The following is a 20,394-nucleotide window of genomic DNA, read 5'->3' as shown; positions in this document are numbered from 1 at the left end:
CCTTTCCCTTCTGATCTTTTTACATGGAAGGAGGACCTATGGACTCTGTGTACATCTGAAGCAAAACGTTTTCTTTTCAATTTCGCATAGAGCGAATTTGTAGTCTCTTGAGGTTAAAGCAGATCTGATCTATAAAGGTAAACGAAACGTAAGATAGTCGTTTTTGATTTTTTAGGTTGTCATGAAATGAAGGTAGCCAGAAACATCATTCTTGAATCATCATCATATCATGACATGTACATGTACATATTCACAATTTCTGTCAGAGAAGAACGGCAGTTGTTTACAATTTACATTTTGAGAGCGTACACAGCGTAAACACGGAAGTGGGGTTCTGATTAGCTGATTCAATCGTCGGCCCAGCGATGGGCGCTCTTGAAGCAAACGCAAAGCTCCGCGTTGCGCGTATGTGGCTCTTTCAGGCCGTGCAGGGTGCCCGTGTCATTGCTCGAGAACTCTAGCTTCGAATTTGCACACGATAGTTATGCATTCGATGCTAGAGTACTTTACTATGGTTTTTCGGTCGGACAGCGGTGCAATTTTTAACACCGGAGGTTATTTATTCTGTTAATGTTGAAATTTGAATGGAAGTTATTTCGATGAGTCAACTGTATCTTTTGAGCAAGATTTGCGTATTTTGGACAGTCTAAAATTTTGCTGAAGTGTAATTTTAGCAACATTTTTGATGCAATCGCCTGTCATGATTGGCTGTGTTTACTTCTGACCTTCCATTGCTTTACACGGTGTCATGCTTCAGCGGATCCGACTAGATTTTGAATGCAAAGGTCTCTAGCCTAGAATGTGAAGCTATCGGTGAGCAAATTCTTGGCTAGAGTTCTCGATCAACCGTGTCAATCCGAGCCAGGGACTGCAGTTCTGTATAAAAAGTGATTTTTATTTTTTCATCCAAATATGATGTTTTATATACAAGACAAGAGTAATTGAAATCCATTTCAGGCGCGTATACCATCCATGAATGATACAGAACTTCAACCGGCAATTCCCAGGGGCCACACATTTTGTGAGCTAGTATTAGAAAGCCTAAGATATAGGTATGCCAAGTGAATTCAAATTTGCCATCAAACTGCATCATTTTATATATGGTCGCATGTCATGAATTGGTCATCTTTTGTGTAACATGATATAAAATGAGAAAAATATCACCAATTTTGATTCAATTCAACACAACTTTTAATGAATACATTTAAGACCATTATAAGTATATATTTCTGGAAAGCTTATATTACAAGGATGCCAAATCAAGAAAGCATAACATCATAATACAGGGTGGGTGAGAAATATACAGGGTGGAACAACAACAAAATTAGCATCTTTCTTATTATGGTGAACCCCATATTTTTCCTTTTCTGAAAGCTATGTAGTTCAAAATAAATATGGATTCAGAAAGACATTGCATGGGTCCTTCAAACAAATTAGGAAGAAAGAGTTTAGTATCTCTTGCGTTAAACATACAGGGTGGTCAAAAATTGTAAAATAATTTCACAATTTTTATGACATTTTTCAATAAAAACTTTTTTCCTCCATTTCTGGCACTAAAACTAATAGCATAATTGAATTCCTCATCAAATTTCCTTAAAAATATGTGTTCTTTTGAATAAGCAGGGTGATTCGGGCAAGAGATAGACCATTTAGAAATGTCGGAGCATAGTATGCACACTTTGTACAGTAACATATAGGGAAAACTGTCTTAATTAGCATTTAATTAGGCAATTAATTAGTTACATCTTTTTTTACAGTTGATGTACTATGGGGTAGATCTACAATCCAGGATGATATTTATATGTGCAATTTGAGGTCCATGCTATTTTTATTTTTCAAGATACAAAGGTTTGAAGTTTGCCATATTTCCACAATTTTGTGTATAACCCTATGGGGCTCTCCCGAACCGGCTCTCCCGAACCGGCTGCTCCATTGACACATCTTACATATTGAGGTATAAGTCTCAAAGTACTTGTCCAATTGACTTGGGGTTTTTTGTATTTAAAAAAGAACATAATTATCTACAAAATGACACCAAACATTCTACAATAGGGTAATACTTTTAGAATAAACCTAACTTAAAGTGTGAAGAAAACGTTTTCATGTTACGGCTGCTCCATTTTTGGGTGACCTATTTGTGACATGCGACCATATATCAAATTAAATAAAGCCCTTGAGTAAAGAAAGCCAAAACTGAAAACCTTTTTTTCATAGCACTTTCCGTAGCAAAGTTACATCTTCATATAAATCTTGTCAAAGATTGACTTTCATCAAAAAGATTCAGCCAGCAAAATCTCCAAAACAAGATTCAATGAATTTAAAAAAAAAATATTATAAGATACATGTCTTAAATTTGGCTTTGAATGTTGGGTTTATAATATCGTAATTAAAGAATACGGTAACAACAGGAGCTGCCATTTTGTCCGGGGATTCATCAACGTTCGCAGGTGGCATTAAAATCAATCAGGGTCCAGTGTGGAGAAAATAAAGTGACTATTTCGACCGTGCATTTGGTGTTCAATTTTGATATGGAATCTGCAATGCGCAGAAATTATAGGACTATATGAACGGTACAAAGTTAGTTTCAGTTGTCATCCTTCATCTCCGGAGCAATTATGGAAAAAAAGTTTTTATCTTGTGGGAAAACCTGACTGGAGAGCCTTCTAAAAGGCGTGCATTTTGACAATCACACTCATCATTCACAAAATAGCACTCCTGACAAGTTTGTGGTGTGCTATTTATCACACACCTCAATTTTTTTTAAACTCACAAGCCTGCCATTTATCAAAAAAATTATAATATGAAGGTAATAATTTTTCACAAAGATCAAATTCATGGTTAAGGGGTTAAACGGTGCTAACAAAAGATGCAACTTGCAGAAAGAGAGCTCATGTCATCTCTGAGAAAAAAATGTAATGAAAAGTGGCCGAAATAGCCCTACTTACCTTCCATTTTCATAGACTTTAATATTATTGATTTTAAAAATGATGTGAATAGAGGAAATAAAGGTGAAAATAATTCAAACCAAAATTTCTTTCTGTAGCATGTTGTAAGTGTATCAGTAACAATACTTTATTATACGTTTGTCAGCGCCAAAGGTTATCAACTTATTCTGTCCGGGCCTTGTCGATGGCACTCTACTAGTAATAGCATTATACAATTAACTCAAGCATAACTCTGTCACTATTATATTTGTATGTTCAGATGAGCGCTTCAACAGAATTCTGGCTGGTATCGGCCCCTGGTGAGAAGACATGTCAGCAGACGTGGGAGCGGCTGAATAATGCCACATCTAAACCTCAGCCTCTGTCAATGAATCATAAATTTAACATTCCTGATCTCAAAGTGGGTACTCTAGACATCTTGGTTGGATTATCAGATGAATTGGGAAAGTTAGATGCTTATGTTGAAAGGTAAATTAATTATGAGCTATGTGTATGTGCAAGTATGTGTAAACAGCAGAGATCTATATAATATATGTGAGTCATTACAGCAAAAGGTAGTAAAGGTACGTTAAGTCGAGTGCTACATATATCTCATTTTGCTAGAGCCAAACAGGTGCTATATATCTCTCATTTTGCTAGTGACAAATACATCTGAAAAACAATCAATAATCCCATTGTTGAAGAGGTAATATTCCCAATAATCCCATTGTTGAAGAGAATAATAAGCTTGTACCCAGTCTGTTCACTAAATCCTATTCAAGTGGTGGGTTACAGAAGCATTGTATTTAATCTCGGTATGTATTAGCCACCCATTAGCAATAAGACGGCATTCGTGAACTTGTTGACTTGGAGATGATTGACCACCACTTTAGATTGTTTGATATTTACTTGAAAATGAGACATGTAGCAGATGACATATAAGGTACCTTTTACTGTAGCGGGTCGCATATGCGTTATGTTAAGTCAAAAAAGAAGGGTTGTCTCTCAAACCAGTGTGCATAAGTATGTGTAAGCATCCTAATGCTTAGCCCTATTCACTAGGCTGTTTTACAGGCTTTTTACTGGCCTTTTTTTAGTTTAAAGTGGACTGAAAAAACTTGCACAAAAATCCTATGTAACTAACGCTTACTTTGTTCGCAAAATGTTTGAGAGACAAACCCTAAGTCAAGATTAGTTAAAACAAGGTGAAACTTGTGGTGACTACCAGTGATCACCATGATACAATGATAACATCTGTGGTAGCTAATGATGTCAGATAGTATCTGATAAATTCATTTTGTTTTGAATTAATTTTGTACCTTGATGATCCAAAAGACCCATGAATTTTACCAAAACTGAAAGATCTTGATTTTGGAAATTTAAACTCTATAAAGGAAATTGGTCATTCTTCACATTTCTGTTTTCCCCCAGGCAAATTTTACCGAGAAAGCCAAGAAAAACCCTTTTGACCTGTTTGTAGCTCCAAAAGACCCCCTTTTAGCGGTACTCCGTCAGCTCGCAAAGACCCACCCCCTCACAATTCTGGGGTAGCAGACACACCAAAAAATTGATGATGTGATCAAGGTACGATAGAAAGGGACTCAAAGAGCCATCATCAAAAGGATCAAACTAAACATGGTGCCTACCTAAATAAGGGCTCATATTGAAATACCCTACCACGTTTTCACACAGAAAGAAGGCAGGATTCCCCTCGCTAAGCGCGCGCCTCAGGAAAGCTCGGTCATAAAACGGATGGATTATATGCATCAGTGATACACCCTGCCCAGGATTTTAACAAAAGAAGGCTAGCTCAGGAAAGCTGCAGGATGGCGCACACCTTCCTGTGTAAGGGAATTTAAATATGAGCCCTAAGTTGATTATGATCATCTGCTTGCAAGGAATCATTTCATGTAGACTAATGCTATCATTTTATATCTTTTGTTTTGCCAGTGTTGCCTATAAATTAGCTCATTACCTTGGAGATGTACTTGAAGACCAACGAGACAAATTAGCAGAAAACTTGACAGCTAACGGAGGTATGGAGTCATTGGTTTAAAATATGTTAATGAGGATGGGGGGGACAGCAAAATTAGTAAAGCCTTGGATTACTTATATAATGGATCTCATATACATTACAGGGACAAACAAATTACTGTATAGATGATATCATGTTGTAATGAGGACATTATACTTGCACTGTAACTGGAGTTTCAAAACGTTTTGGAAATTAAGCAATGAAAAATTGATTCGAAATGTGAATCTGTACATGGCACGCTTTGGAAAAAAAAACTACCTAAATCAAATTGTCTTGTCAAACCATATCTGTGACTCCCTGTGTAATCATTCGTAAAATTTTCTCAGGCCATGCACATAAAAGGACTGTGAACCAGAAGTTGATGGATACCTCGACTTCTAAAGCCACCACGGTTTCACCCTGAAATCAATAAAGGTAATTAGTGGTATGATGTACATCAAATAGGCCAAAAATATATTGTTAGCTTATTTGTTGTATCCTTTTTGTCTTTCAGTTGACTTGACATCATATATTACTCGCTTCCAGTGGGACTTAGCCAAGTATCCTATCAAACAACCACTCAAGAATATCGCTGAAATTATTGGAAAGGTAATAGATATTGAGGGGTTAATAATGGGCTGTGAAGTTGTTATTGTCCCTTTTTGAGACATTAGACAAGTGAATTCTCCTGGATGTAATCTTTACAATAATATATTGCATATAAGTTCTGTTTGTTACAAATTTAGTAAAAAATAGCTTGAGAAATTGTTATGTTTTCTATTGCTCATTGAAAGGTTCAACTAGTTCTGCTGACATTACAGGCTCTATGTAGTAGATGGTCACAAATGTGTTTATTTTTCCTGATCATTTTACAGCAAGTAAGCCAGATGGATGCTGATTTGAAGACCAAGTCCCACTCATACAACAGTTTAAAAGGAAATCTGCAAACTCTAGAAAGAAAAGCAATGTAAGTTTAACAGCTGGATTCAGAATTACTTTTACTCTCTTTACTTTTGATGAGTCAGTGCCGTCGGTGGGCATTTCAGTGGGGTAGCTTTAAAACGTGAGTGTTTGCTCAAAGCTCTGGTGTACAGGCACACAATTAACTTTAATATAAGGCAAAAAAAAAAAATTGTTGTGTTGCCCTCCCAAGCCTAAAATCTGGTAGTACACCCGGCCGGATTTTTTTTTTTTTTTTTTTTTTTTTTTTCAACCATTTGATACCTGTACCTACTATTTCACAGTCACATGAGTGAAGAGAAGCATATGCTTACTATTGGCTGTATTTTCTACCCAATGTTGAATATTTTATTGAAGTAAATATTAATATTAAGGCCCTTCACAATTAACTCTTAGTTTACTATTTAAAGATTTTAAAATAGGCATGAGATAACTTAATTACGGTATTAGTTATTTATTACTTATTATTTTCTTCATTTTGAAACAAGTGGTCACTGCCCAATATCAACATGAACATCCTACATGGTACATTTTGGCACTGCAGATCATATTGCAATTATGGTTGATTTTATATATTGATAATTAATAATATGTGTTATTTGTTTGTTCAGGATTCATGATCAAAGTAAGAAAGTAGCAAATTAATGTAACAAAAATGTCATTTAACAGAGAAAATGACGGAAAAATCAAATAATTAAATATTTTGCAATTTTCAATTTTTGATGGGGGCGGGAAATAGGAAACTCAAAATCAATTGTGAAGGGCCTAAACATCCACGTTGTTGGGATTCAATGAGTCAGTCCTACTATCCAATTAAAGTGCTGGCTTGGGGCACAATCTTTTTAGTGAACGTTATGGATCTGGGAATAGGCTTGGGGGTACATGTATGATAAAAAAAATCATTTGTTAAAAAAAAATTATAAAAAAAAAAAATTGAATTTTTTTTTTTTTTGAAAAAAAAAAAAAAAAAAAAGCGGGCCCAGATTTTCGCGATTTTGACCCGGCCGCGGAGGGCAACACAACATTTTTTTTTTTTTTTTAAGCAGGGGTGGGAGAGCTCCGCTTTTCAGTTAATTTCCTCTTTCTGTTGGTAAAATTTACCGGTTTTATTTTATTTTCAGGTCATATTTGGCATTTTTACACTGTTTTACAGCTTTTTTCCCTTCCTTTTGATATATGGCCTCTCACACCCGTTTGAAATGCACAGAGAGCAAATATTGATGTAACAAGATGAAATAGAGTATAGGCTAGTACCTGAAGTTCATGGTTTGATCAAAATTTGTTTCCCTCGAGTAGTCACTAAAGGTTACTATACCCCCATATAAAAGTAAATTACACAAATAAATAAACATGCACATTGACACCTGATTATTTCTGCTAATTGCATTTGATGTTTTATTCATTTTACAGTGGAAGTCTACTGACACGAAACCTGGGAGATTTAGTCAAGAAAGTAGACTTCATCACAGACTCAGAGTATCTTACTACCCTGCTGGTTGTTGTCCAAAAGTAAGTAGAAACATATTACTGCCCTTCTTATAGAGCCCCTGATTGGTTAATTACATGATATAATCATCTGAGTAACCAATCAAAATAGAACTTTTAGATCCCTTCATCCCCACTGACTATTCTTATTATCGTATATCTGGTTGGCTCAATACATGATATATAGTCCTCTTGGTATCCAATCAAAATGGTTATAGGAAGCTGATAATTTGGCTGGTAGTGCCCATGGGTTGCCAAAACCAAAACCAATCCCAAATTGAGAGTTAAATCACCAATAAGAAGCCATATTTTGCTCTGTACCATTGATTTATATGGGACAGAAAACTATGGAAAGTCACAGGAGCCAATGATGAAAAGTCACCAAGTTTTCTCTTAAAGGTCCGTAACCCGATCGACAACATCATCCCCCCGAATTTTTGTCATTGTTAATGAGTTTTTGGTATCACAAAATAGATCATATTTTTCTTATTCCTATTGTGAAATTTGATGCTCCAAGTCTATGTATTTCCGGAGAAATCATAGAATTCCTGCCAATATACCTCCCTTGTTGGCTACCAATTTCTGGAATTCTGGACAGGCTTATAGTAGATAATTATAGTCTCCTCAACAACTAGTTTGGTTTCGCGTCATCCACATTGTATTTATGATTTTTGACAATTTTGACATCAATAACACCCTAAACACCCTACGTGCGTACATGACTTGCCCATCAAATCTACCTTTTTTACCTGTTTTTTGCATGAGCATGATAAGTGCCCCCAGATTGATGGTGCTCACATTTATATTATAACAGTTTTTCTTCTAATTTTTATCATTTTAAGGAACATGTACCAAGATTGGGAAGCAAAATATGAGAAGTTGGCCGATATGGTAGTGCCCAGATCTAGCCGGTAAGTACATATGTTTGCAATACTGGTTTGTTAATGCAACAGTGATCAAATTAAATAACATAAATCATTAATCCTTGTCATAGGTTATTTAGCTAGCTCTGTGTTTTTCCTTATTTATTTTTTCTTCAGAAGTCAGTATGCCTACAATCACTGGAAAGGTTGTGTTATATAATCTTTGGCATATGTTTCAGGAGTTGCCCGCCCTGGATCTTAAGTTTGAGACCATCCCAGATCTGAAATTGTTGACAGAATACAATTAGGTCTGGAATATTATATACTAATTGTCTTCTTTTTGCTTACACCTACAGGTTGATCTTTGAAGATCAGGATCATGGACTGTGGACAGTAACTCTCTTCAACAAAATTGTAGATGAATACAAAATGCATGCCAGAGAAAATAAGTGAGTAATTTGACATTATTAGGTGGACGAGCATGAACACGTAAACACATGATGTCATGTGATACCACTTAGCACTCTTGAATGGCACCAAATTGGCATCACATATTCATGTTAGTTTACCTATTGCTATATAATATTTTCACATCCACATCAAAAGGATGCACTTGTCAGCTGCTACATGTGTCTCTTTTTACATAATTAGGAACAAATATCAGACTCATCTCAAGTGGAGGTCACTTCAAATCATCCCCAACTTGTCATATGGTTTGAGAATACAACTAGACTAGAACATTCCTAAACCATGTGACTTGGGGGTAATCAATTACAATATGAATGTACACATACAATTTGACTTGGACATTGTTTTACTTTCTTTCAACACATAAAAAAGACAGGAAAAACCTTGTATGTCTTTAATCCTTGTTCTCAAGTCTATTTATGTTGGAAGTATTCTTGTGCTTAAATCCTACCTTCCCTCTAATACGTAATGTGTCACAAGTGTGAACCAACTTGAAATGTCAATGTAACATCCCACAGCTAAGGACTGTATATTTTGCATTTTCAGTCTCTCTTCAACACCCAAGGTTTGGAATTAGGAATTTGCTACAAAAACATGTATCAGTCATACAAATAATATACAGTAGTGTTTTTGGGAGATAATTACTCCCAAAATAAGTCATTTATACATGTCTTGTGGCCAAAGAAATATGTCTGGAAACAAATACTCTGTATCAGAAATAACTTTGTAATATAGACCTACATGGAGCTTTATGACTATTTTACCAGGAGTAGTACTCTAATTACATTGTTATTCTAAGTTCAATAATCATATTGCAATACATGGAGAATCATTTTGTAATGCAATGTAAAGCAATTTGTGATGTGATCATGCAAAATGAGTCAGATGTCAGGAATATTGCTTTTGTATTTTGTTGTTCTGAGCAACACTAAAATGACCTTATTTCTGGAACAGTAAGTCTAATTATGATGGGGTTTTCAGCAAAATATAGTTCTGATAATGGCTGATTTAATGAAATTGAAATCTGACTTTTGATTTTGATCGACATCAGACTCATTTTGCTTGATTGCATCACATTTATGAATTCTGAAAAGTTGTGTCAGTCCCATTTGTTTTTCTTTCCACATTTGGGTTGATTTTGACACTGTTTTTATTTGCCATGCTTACTTGTTTGCAGGTTTTCAGTGAGAGACTTTACTTATGATGAGAAGGAGCTTGCTGCTGGTAAAGTGGAACTCAACAAATTGGCAGCAGACAAGAAAAGACAATATGTAAGTTGTATCACTGTGTATGCTCATTCAACACAAACATATATTGAGATAGGTACCTCAATATGTCGATGTGTACAACACACATCCTATCAGGAGGGCTCCAATGATGAACTGATTGAGTTGAATGTCCTGCTCTTGACCTTTGAGTTGTGTGGTGTTTAAAGCTGGTGGCTACCCCGTAGGTTTTGACAGAGAATACCCCCGCCTGGTGCGGGAGGCCCTTCAAATCAGAAAACGCTCTCCAGCGCTCGGCTGTGATCAAGGACTTGAGCTCCCTTCATTATATAATGCCCTAATCCGATCAATAGAAAGACATCAAAGGTTGAGAGCAGGACATTCAACTCAATCGGTTCATCATTGGAGCCCTCCTGATAGGATATGTGTTGTAAACATCGAAATATTGAGGTAACTATCTCAATATATGTTTGTGTTGAATGACAGTTTAAATCTACTTTGCAATATGTCAGTTGGTGTTCTCTTGCTAATCTGTGAGGAATATAGAGATCAGGATCATGGACTTGATTTTGCCTTGTTGCTGAATTCTAACCATGTTTTTTTACACAGGAACATAATTCTTTGATGACCATTGACCCTTTGCACGGTCATCTCAAAACGAGGTTCTACCTGCAAAGTGTGTTTCATAAACATGCTTTAGTTACATGTACGCTTTGCAAAAGCCTTAAACTGTTGCTTCTTTCTGTGCATGTGTTTGCAACAGCAACCTTGTTTTGGTAGCAAGATGGGAGCTCCATGCAAAGGGTCAATTAGAGAAATATGTCATTGCTACGAGCCCTCTGCTAGTGTATGTATGTTGAGCATGGTTGTGCATGAATTTGACCAAGCTTTATATTAAGTATGCCTGGACTAAGAGCCAAAATGAGCTCCTGGTCCTAAAGATGGCTCCTGGTCCTACAGTTTGTAGTGTTAAATATTGGACATGCCAGGAGCCAAACCTTGGCAACCATGGGGTAAAAAATCCTGGCTCCTGCTTATATAAGCCTTGACTTTTACTGTCTTGGGTGCATTGATCTTCTTATTGCCACTGCCAAGATATTGAGCAACTTTTATATATCATCTGTTTTTTAACAAACAAGCAGGAAAGTGTGTAAGAAGTGTTAGTCTACAGCAACTATCTGTTGTGTCATTTTCCTATTCTTTTAATTTGATTGATTCAGGGTCCATTAGTAAGGTGGTTGAAGATCAACTTCAGTGAGGCTTTCATGGCTTGGATTCATGTGAAGGCATTGAGAGTTTTTGTGGAATCAGTTCTTAGGTAAGTGAGGAGTCCTTTTATGATTTTCATGTAGTCATGATCTCACAGTCTTGCAGGACTAAATAACCATAAAGATTTTGAATTTAGTACTATGTATTTATGTAGAATTATATACAAATGGTGCACTGTTGGCAATGAGGTGGGAACATTTACATTTCATTGATTCTGCTTGAAATCCACTGAAACTACACCTTGCTCAGATGGGTCAAGTTTTTAATAACCATCTCAGTTTTAGCAAGGTTTCAAAATTTGAAACTAGTTTACGAGGTTGCTCCCAAATCGTCCATCTATGTACGTGTATATGCCCCCACAAGATTATATTAGCTTGCACGATTCGAATCTGCCACTGCAAAATCCAACATGGTGTTACTCTCAACTTGAGACGAGAAGCACTATAATGCCCATTGCCCATATCATACAAACATGTGCAGCTAGTGACAAAAAATTTAGGGATCAAACACCAGCAGTGATTGTACAACGCTACCAACTTTCAAAATTGCCTTGAAGTCAACTGGTTGCAGTTTGATACTGGGGCATTTTAGCATTGTTTGATTGATATATGTGACATGATCAAGGGGAATGAGTCACATGTCGACCCTGGTCGAAAAAGAGTTTTACATATTTTTCTTTAGAGGACATTTAGAGCTTTCAGAAACTGAAAACCCTATGTTGAGACGACTTTTCTTTACGAAGTTACGCCAATTTATCAACCATTGAAAACAATATAAAACAAAAGAAATATAACGCTTTCTTTGCCAATATCTCAAAATCAATATTAGCGACATACGACTCATATGTGATAAAAACACTGTACTGGTTGCGATTGCCTATTATGCATAAAGCGATGATTATCTCCCATATCAACCCCTATTTCTGTTTTATTACAGGTATGGTCTTCCAGTGAACTTCCAAGCAATGATCCTACAGCCATATAAGAAAACCCACAGAAGACTAAGAGACCAATTAAGTCAATTATATAGCCATCTGGATAGCAGTGGTTTGAACAGTGCAGCAGCAGATGTAAGTATATTTCGCTGATTATCATTGTCAGTTTTGTCTTTGTAGGGGAAAATAGCATTCACAGAATTTGTGAGGATAGGAGACTCAAATTTTAGGAGCATCATTTTTGCATAGGGTACTCTAGCACATCCCAAAGTTTTAAAACATAAAATGCACTCCAGTAAAATAAATAGTTTGGTTGTCGGATCTAATAAGCGTTTTTTACAACATGTCCTTTAGTACGTGTTCGACTAATATTTCCATCGTAATAATTAAACAAGGTTCCTGCGTTTTATTCAGAATCTTGGATTTTAACTAAACTACAGCACCTAGAGTCGTGATTTTTGCAGGTTAGGCCTAAAAAAATTGTTTGATTGGCGTAACATAAAAAAAATTTTACACATATTTTAAGCTGTAAATTGCATAAATTGGAACTTTTTCAAAATTGTTTTTTTTTTTAATTTCAATTTTTTTTTTTTTTTTTTGTGCAAAAATATAAGAAAAAAAAGTCTAGGGTCAGGCCTATTTTTAGGGTCGGTTGGGTTACACCAATCAAACAATTTTTTTTTTGGCCTTATGTTAGCATACTAACGTACATTATAATTGTGGAAAAAACAGAATTTTGAAAAAAAAATGAGGGCAACTTCCTCAGCAAATGTTGCAATATATGGCTTTAATATGTGACTTTTTGTTGTTGTAGGGTTGATCACAGTAGGGGGTCTGGGCCTGCGAGAGTTTCAAATTGGGTGGATGATTGCTGTATTATGTATTGCATATTTTTCTAATTGTATGTTATTTTGTCTTGTTTCAGTCAATAGACATTCCTGGCTTCGCAATGGCACAAGAATACTACCCATATGTATATTATCCACTACTTCTAAACTTCTGGGACAAAGCGTGATGATGATTATGAAAAGATGCATAAAAACAAGCCAAATACAAGCTCATTATTTATAAGAGGGTTAGTCAAAACATTGTTTCTTCATCTTCATATCGCTGCTTGTGTGATATTTTTATGATTATACTTAGGTCATAATTTGTAGCTGTGAAAAAAATACAAGTTTCAATGGATCAGAAACAGAAAAGGGGTTCAGGTATCTAAAAAAGAAAATGCAGTGTCTTGCATGTGTATCACTCATTTTGTCAGAATGAGCAGATTAAATAAGTGATCAAAGTAATTTTTAAGTTTGTGACTGTTTCTGATGTGTCAAAGGGGTATTAGGTCAGTAAAACTTGTATTAGAGAAGTATAATCATAGAGAAAGTGTCAAGAAGCTGCCATTTATAGGATTGAAGGCATGAAGATGGAGACAAAATATTTTGATTAATCCTCATAATATTAAAACCAAAGTACTACAATTATTCAAGAGTGGATTTATGACCCACTTGTAGACATACAATAAATGGATGATTTTGCTGAAGAGGAAATCCATACCCAGCCATAAGGCAGTAATTAAGATGGGTGGTGGGGTTAAGTTACAGGGAGTATCAGGATGGACAGTTTACATTAGCTTCCAGAGAAGAACAGACCTCTCTTGCTCTGATTGACATGTGCGCCCTGTTAATGAGTGACGTAGGTAGGCTTTGTGTTCCTATCATGAGCACTGAACAAAGTTTTCAAGCTTAATTGGCCAATCAGAATAGCGGTTATGACTGTGGGATGATTAAATCAGCCAATCAGAACCTCACTTCCTTGCTTATGCTGTGTATGCACTCCTGGGACAAAAGAGGTTTGTTCTTCTCTGAAAACTATAATACAGGTGTCAACGACTGAAAACTTCCAGGCAAATTGTGTCTGTGCAGTTGTGTCCATGCTAGCCTTTTGACCTGCATTTGACACATATAACATTCAGTGCACTATCATGTCACCTTTGCACGCGAAGACACAGGCACACTATAAGTCACGCTATGGTTCATGGCAAAACTCATCTGCCAATATGTTTTGAGTCTGAAACTTTTTGAATGCACAGTTGGTAGACATTGAAGGATTCAGTCTAGAGTGTGACATGGGGTCAGGGTGGTCTGACTTTCAAGAAATAGACTACTGTAAAACACTTTAATTTCGCGGGTACCTTATTTCGTGAATCGCCGACATTCGCCATTTTCGCGAGTACTTAATTTCGCGAATCCAGGATTTTGTCACTGACATTCCAGTAATTAAGTGACAGTATTTCACAAGTTTCCGAATTCATATCTCTGCATGGCCAGAAGCTTAACTGAAAATTAGCCTTACTTTGCTGGGTATTCCCACCTTAATTCCCTAAATTAAATGTTGGGATATCTCTAAAATGATATATGGCCATTTTTTTTTTGCCCAAGCAACCAACGCCATTATGGCCCATGGGGGCGGCCATTTTGTTTTCACCAACTTTCATTTCTGTCTCATAATATTTCATTAAAATTACTTCTGAACATTTTAAAATATCTTTTAAAATCATAGAAACAAATGAAATACTATTTTGGAGCATTATTTAGATTATTATAACATGAGAAAACAAAGTTCAAAACAAAAATAAAATGTTCTGATTGAACGAGGATGGGCATCATTGGTCATTATTTTCTATGCACCAAATGAATAATCAAAAATAGATATCAATTTCCCGATTTTCTAGCGAGTTTTATGTGGATGTTCAATGCTTTGTGGAATTTATTATGATCCTTATAATGATATATGAGGCTATTTTGATGATGTTTCAAGGTAAATAAATGATCTACTGATGAAAATTATGTCACACAAAATAACTTTGTCAAGGTGAATTCTGTGATGGAAGTTGCTAGAGTTGGGTTGTCAAATTCGGAACCGGTGTGCAAATTGTCTGTGATAAAATTCGTGAGTATTTAATTTCGCGAATCAAAAGCCCTCATGAAATCCGCGAAATTAAATACCTTGCGAAATTAAGTGGTTTTACAGTATTTCAGTTGAATGTATAGATTTCAACTGGAATAGTCAAAATGTCAAGCTTTTAAATGATTCATTATGGAGGGATCATTAAATACCACAGATAATTGGACACCCACAAATATAGTACTGCACTGCCAGCAAGCTGTATACTGTCTGTATGGTATACATTGGTCACAATAATATAACCCGTTTGCTATTCTTAATTATTACATAGTGTTTTTATGATGAAAAGAGCTGCAACTGGTCTTCAACTCATGTCAAGGTCCAACTTGTTTTACTTTGGTTTTATGTTATTACTGTGACTTGGTCAAATATGTATAGTATATACAACTGCAAATAAGTATATGAATGTATCTGTCAAATTGATTTATAATTAATTCTCTTTTATGTTATAGTATATTATTTTATGGCTTATTTCCCTGAACTTGTAAACAAACGTTATTGTAAACATTTAACACCACAGTCCAACCCCTGTTATGCAGACCTCTTTTATTTGTAAAATATGGATATCTTTGGTATCCTGTCGTCAAGAAAATATGATATATAGCATATTATTTTATTTTTATGTTTGTAAGCATTTTTTACAGCCCACTATTAAAAGCTGTAGATACGGGGTGCTTAAAAATTAAATCCCAACAAAATCCTATTGAAAGCTTAATAGTGCCATTTCCATGATGGACTATTTGAATTTGTTCATTTTGTCGTCTGCTTCACATACTGTTGTATCTCAAAAGGCTGCCTTTTATCATTTTTTTATTAGTGTCATATAATTGTGATGAGATATATCACAATATTACAATCTCATGTCCGTTCTTAAAAGAAAGAAGCATGCTGAAATATAATATAACAACATGAAATACAACTATGATAAAAATCACACAAGGCAGCCTTTTGAGATAAGTCACAAATCATTTTTGATGACCTTTTTTGGCTCTTGGTGGTGTATTATATTCTCTATCACAGTATTTCTGGCATTTCTTTGTTCAATTTCTTTACTATGGCATTATATGTAATATGTATTCCTTAACTGGTATTTGAAAGTCATTACTTGTTTGTAGTTTCCATAACATTAGCACCATAGAGGGGTGTGTAATCATGGCTAACACTCAAAATCTGTATGCACAAAGCAAGTTAGACTAGGTCTAACTAGTTTTATGCATACCAGTCAGTGCTTGAAATAAGTTGGGCCCTAGGGCCACGAGCCACCTGTGAAAGTCACTGCAGGTTTAATGCCAACTTCATCAATCTGCGGCATTACCTGTTGTTGATTTTTGTGTGAAGTCTTATAAATTGTCAGAATGTCAACAAAATTGATGAATGCCTGTAGATATCAAACCAAGGACCAAACTGAATATTTGGAACTAGAGATAGATGCCGTTGGTGGCGTCTGGCCAGATGAAGGGGGCTATATCCGGCTACCTGTACATGTATAGACACGCAGACGTCACAGGTCTATTAGATCTGTCGATTAAATGCACTTTTTTTGCCCAGATCTATGCTGTTTCGTATATTGATCAGTGTTTCCAACCCTTTTGAAACCATTCTAAGGCATTCCATGCGCTACAATGTCAAAATTGTGGCTACGTCATAGATATATCAGGCATCTCAGAGCATTACCTGGTTTTTCCATATGAAAGTAATTAAGGTGTTCCATCAAAGCTTTCGTTGTGTGCTGCCACCTAGCGGTGGTTCCGGGAACGTTGCGTCTAGCACTGGAAACACTTATGAAAATAAATTTACTGGTCATGCAGTTACCATGATCAGGGTGAGAATCAGGGTTCAGTTACTCTATCCAATATTAAGCTTCATCACAACATGACATGAGCAAGCAAATATTTTGGACACTTTTATTGGAAGTATATTTTGGTACATTTATTGAAGTAGATCCGGTACGAATATTCTAAGATCAGATAAAGAATGAAATTCCAGTATACTACCAGAACTCAGCAGTATAAAATTTCTTAAAATTAATACAAAAGTTGTCAAAAATGGTCAACACAAGGATTAGTCGTCTAATCCACACTGCTAATCATCCCTCTGCTATGGTTTGATTGTTGCAGGTTTACTTGAGTGTTTTTCCATGATTACACGCACCTCTACCCTCATAGTATTTAGCGCAATGACAAGATGATTTAGTTTGACCCGGTGGTAATTTCTTACATTATCATTTTCCTGTATTTTCTAATTAATCAATTCAATGTATGCATCCCAATATCATGTATATGATAATTTTATAACAATCGTGCAATAATTACTTGTTGTGATGTACATAATTGATCCACTGAGCAGGAAAAAAGCCAGTGGAAAACAAACGATGTGTGTATGATATTCTTAGTAGCTGGGAACAATATTAAGTCTGGGTTATTGGTGTGGACAAACTTCTAAAGGTAATCGTTAAAGGCGTTAGCACTGTTGTAATGTTTTTCCTAAATTGAGTATTTTTAGTGCTGTAATATTTTAAACTAAACATAGTGCACAAACAAATCCACTCTTGTTTGAGAGGTCATAATAATTCTTAACATGATTAAGAACATTGATGAGAAGGTCATTTTTAATAGCTTGAGTTTGATGTCTTGAGCTCACTTGTGTAAAACAAATTCCAAATTGTCAAGTTAGGTGCAATTTGAAAAGTTTCAAATTCATTCAAATCATGTGGTGTAAAATTGGTTGCCCTGAGATGTTTTTCTTACCTGAAGTGAGTGGCTGCCAATGTGTGTCTCAATTGGTAATAACCTGCATTGACCACCTTTTAAATTTGAAGGGCATAGTGCATAGCTGATACCAATCAAAGCATATCTTGCAACTTGTCAAATTGTACAAATTTTCACAAAATCATTAACATCTGGACAATTTGGAATTCTTGTACACAATTGAGGTATCAAACTGTAGCTAACTAAATTATACACCTCACTGTTCTTAATTAATCAGAATTACAACCACTCAAAAAAATGGACTTTCGTTGTGCTGTGTTTAGTGTCCTCCAAAAATGTTTTCAGCACTGGCTATTATTTGAATAGGCCTATAGAGTGCGACTTCTCTCTAGTACGAAGGGTCGCTTGTCCGAAGGTTCTCTTGTTCGAAGGGTCGCTAGTCCGAAAACCAAATTAAGTAATTCTCTAGTCTGAATATAGAATAAGGGTTAGGGTAAGGGTTAAGGTTAGCAAGCCTTATTCTATATTCAGACTAGAGAACCTTATTTATTATTCGGACTAGTGAACCCCCAGACTAGAGAATCCGATCCTTCAAACTAAGGAGCCTTCGGACTAGGGAACCTTCGGACTATAGAGTTGTCACCCTATAGAGGTTGTGAACATGTTCCAAGTGAACTATACATACTTGTGTGGAAATTTATACTACTGTTATACTATATTTAATTCTTGGACATGTGTGCATCTGCCCGGTGTTGTGTCAATGCTTGTGCATACGTCACAAAAGCTCTTACCTTAGGAACAGGCTGCTTGGTTACAACATTACGTATCATGATTGGTTTCATTTTTTTGAGTCGTACATGGGTTACAACGTCAAATGCTAAATGTGCATCTTGTGTCCAAGAATTATTAATGGAACAGTATTTCAAAAAAGAAATATTTGTTTGGTTTCAAGCTCAATATACTAGCTTAATTTTGAATGATTTGTACTATTTCGTGTCACCTTATCTCATGTTAAGTTTGATGCTCTAAAACAGCTCTAAAATATGTGTAGTAAATTCTTGATATAGTTTTCCACAAAAAAAAAGAGACAATTTTGGACAAATACAAGATATATGTGTATTTTGTGTACTTGCAAATTCTCTTGATATTGTGAAAAGATAGTATACGAAATATGAACTTATAACTGAAGCTGAATTTATACTCCATCGCTGAGGGGTGAGCGATTGGTTTATACCCAATGAGATAAACTGATTTTGGTTTCCTGGAGAAAAACATGCTACCTCATTGGTCAAATACTAATCGCTTGTTGCTCAGCAATGGAGTTATAAAGTCAGCTTCACAATATTACTGGAGCTGTGGTAGCTTGCAGCTTGCATCTATAAATTTTGAGAGCTACTGGTTCAGTTGGTGAAAAATAATAATTAATATGTTCTTCAAGTGACAAGAAAACACAGTTGTATCAGGCGCGATTGACCCAGATTTTTGCATTTTGGGATTAGCTATATGAAAGTGAAACTGCTGTTTGTTGGCTGAAGTGGATTGATATTGACAGAAATGCTTTGAAAAAATTCAAACAATTTCAGATTCTTTAAGGGGTGGGGTATGAACGTTTGGACAGTATTTATTTTGGGACATTAGAGCACAGCAGACATATCGAATTATGCGTTCTGAATACTGAAGAATGTCATTCTGATATCAAATAATTTTGATTTTTGAAATTCGCAATTTAATACACATTTTATGGCAAATCATTAAAATTGATATTTTTGATATTTAATAGTACTTGAAATAAATTTTATAAATCTGATGATTTATACTTAAAGTGTATGTAGGTGGGATGAAAAGTCGACGATCAATTGAAAATTTTGACCTTTAGATTGAAGATATGGATTTTTTCCCCAAAACACCAAAAAAATTAGGTCTTTTTGGGGAAAAAATCCATATCTTCAATATGAAAGGTCAAAATTTTCATTTGACCGTCGGCTTTTCCTTCCTGCTACATACACTTTAAGAATATATCATTAGATTTATATAATTTACTTCGAGGACTGTTATATATCAAAATTTGAAAAATATCAAATTTTTATAATTTGTCATAAAATTTGTATTATATTGTGATTTTCAAAAATGAAAATTATTTGATATCAGAAAGACATGCTTCAGATTCAGAATGCAATTCGATAGCTCTGAGGTGCTCTCATGTCCCACAAAAAATACTGTCGAAACGCAATAAACGCTCATTTTAGATCCCTTAAGCTTTCTTTGATTTTTTAAGGAATTTTTCCAGAACAAACAAAATCAAGTAAAAAAAAATCCCACCAACCGACTACTAAATCTGTCAACCCGTACAACAGGTTGTTTTTTTCAACCGATTGTAAGCAAATTCTTGGAACATTCCAGTAAATGCACAACTAACAATCTTTGTGATTGGTCAGAGTATATGATATGTACAACTAACAACCTTTGTGATTGGTGAGAGTATAATTTAAATGATGTGTACAGATAGATATCCCTTTGTAAGTGTACCTATTCTTGGGATATTACTGGTGCTAATAAATACAGAGCATCATATTATTATATGTGTG

General features: G+C 35.4%; 1 protein-coding gene across 1 annotated transcript; it reads left to right on the top strand.

The window, feature by feature from the left end:
- On the top strand, positions 1–19,423 carry LOC140137983 (V-type proton ATPase subunit C 1-A-like). Its single transcript, XM_072159812.1, has 12 exons — positions 1–137; positions 3,205–3,413; positions 4,875–4,960; positions 5,453–5,547; positions 5,814–5,905; positions 7,309–7,407; positions 8,226–8,294; positions 8,603–8,695; positions 9,892–9,985; positions 11,161–11,258; positions 12,146–12,278; positions 13,069–19,423. The coding sequence occupies exons 2-12, from the start codon at positions 3,205–3,207 to the stop codon at positions 13,156–13,158; spliced, it is 1,158 nt and encodes a 385-aa protein (XP_072015913.1). The 5' UTR covers positions 1–137; the 3' UTR covers positions 13,159–19,423.
- Positions 19,424–20,394: the final 971 nt, after the last annotated feature.

Source organism: Amphiura filiformis, chromosome 17 (assembly GCF_039555335.1).
Source record: "Amphiura filiformis chromosome 17, Afil_fr2py, whole genome shotgun sequence".
In the NCBI taxonomy this organism is placed as follows: domain Eukaryota; kingdom Metazoa; phylum Echinodermata; class Ophiuroidea; order Amphilepidida; family Amphiuridae; genus Amphiura; species Amphiura filiformis.
This window is presented reverse-complemented; position numbering and strand designations above follow the sequence as displayed.

Coding starts and splice junctions, on each gene's coding strand:
- LOC140137983 (XM_072159812.1), top strand. CDS start 3,205: ATGAGCGCTTCAACAGAATTCTGGCTGGTATCGGCCCCTGGTGAGAAG. Junction 7,408..8,225: donor CTGCTGGTTGTTGTCCAAAA/GTAAGTAGAAAC, acceptor TATCATTTTAAG/GAACATGTACCAAGATTGGG. Junction 12,279..13,068: donor TGAACAGTGCAGCAGCAGAT/GTAAGTATATTT, acceptor GTCTTGTTTCAG/TCAATAGACATTCCTGGCTT.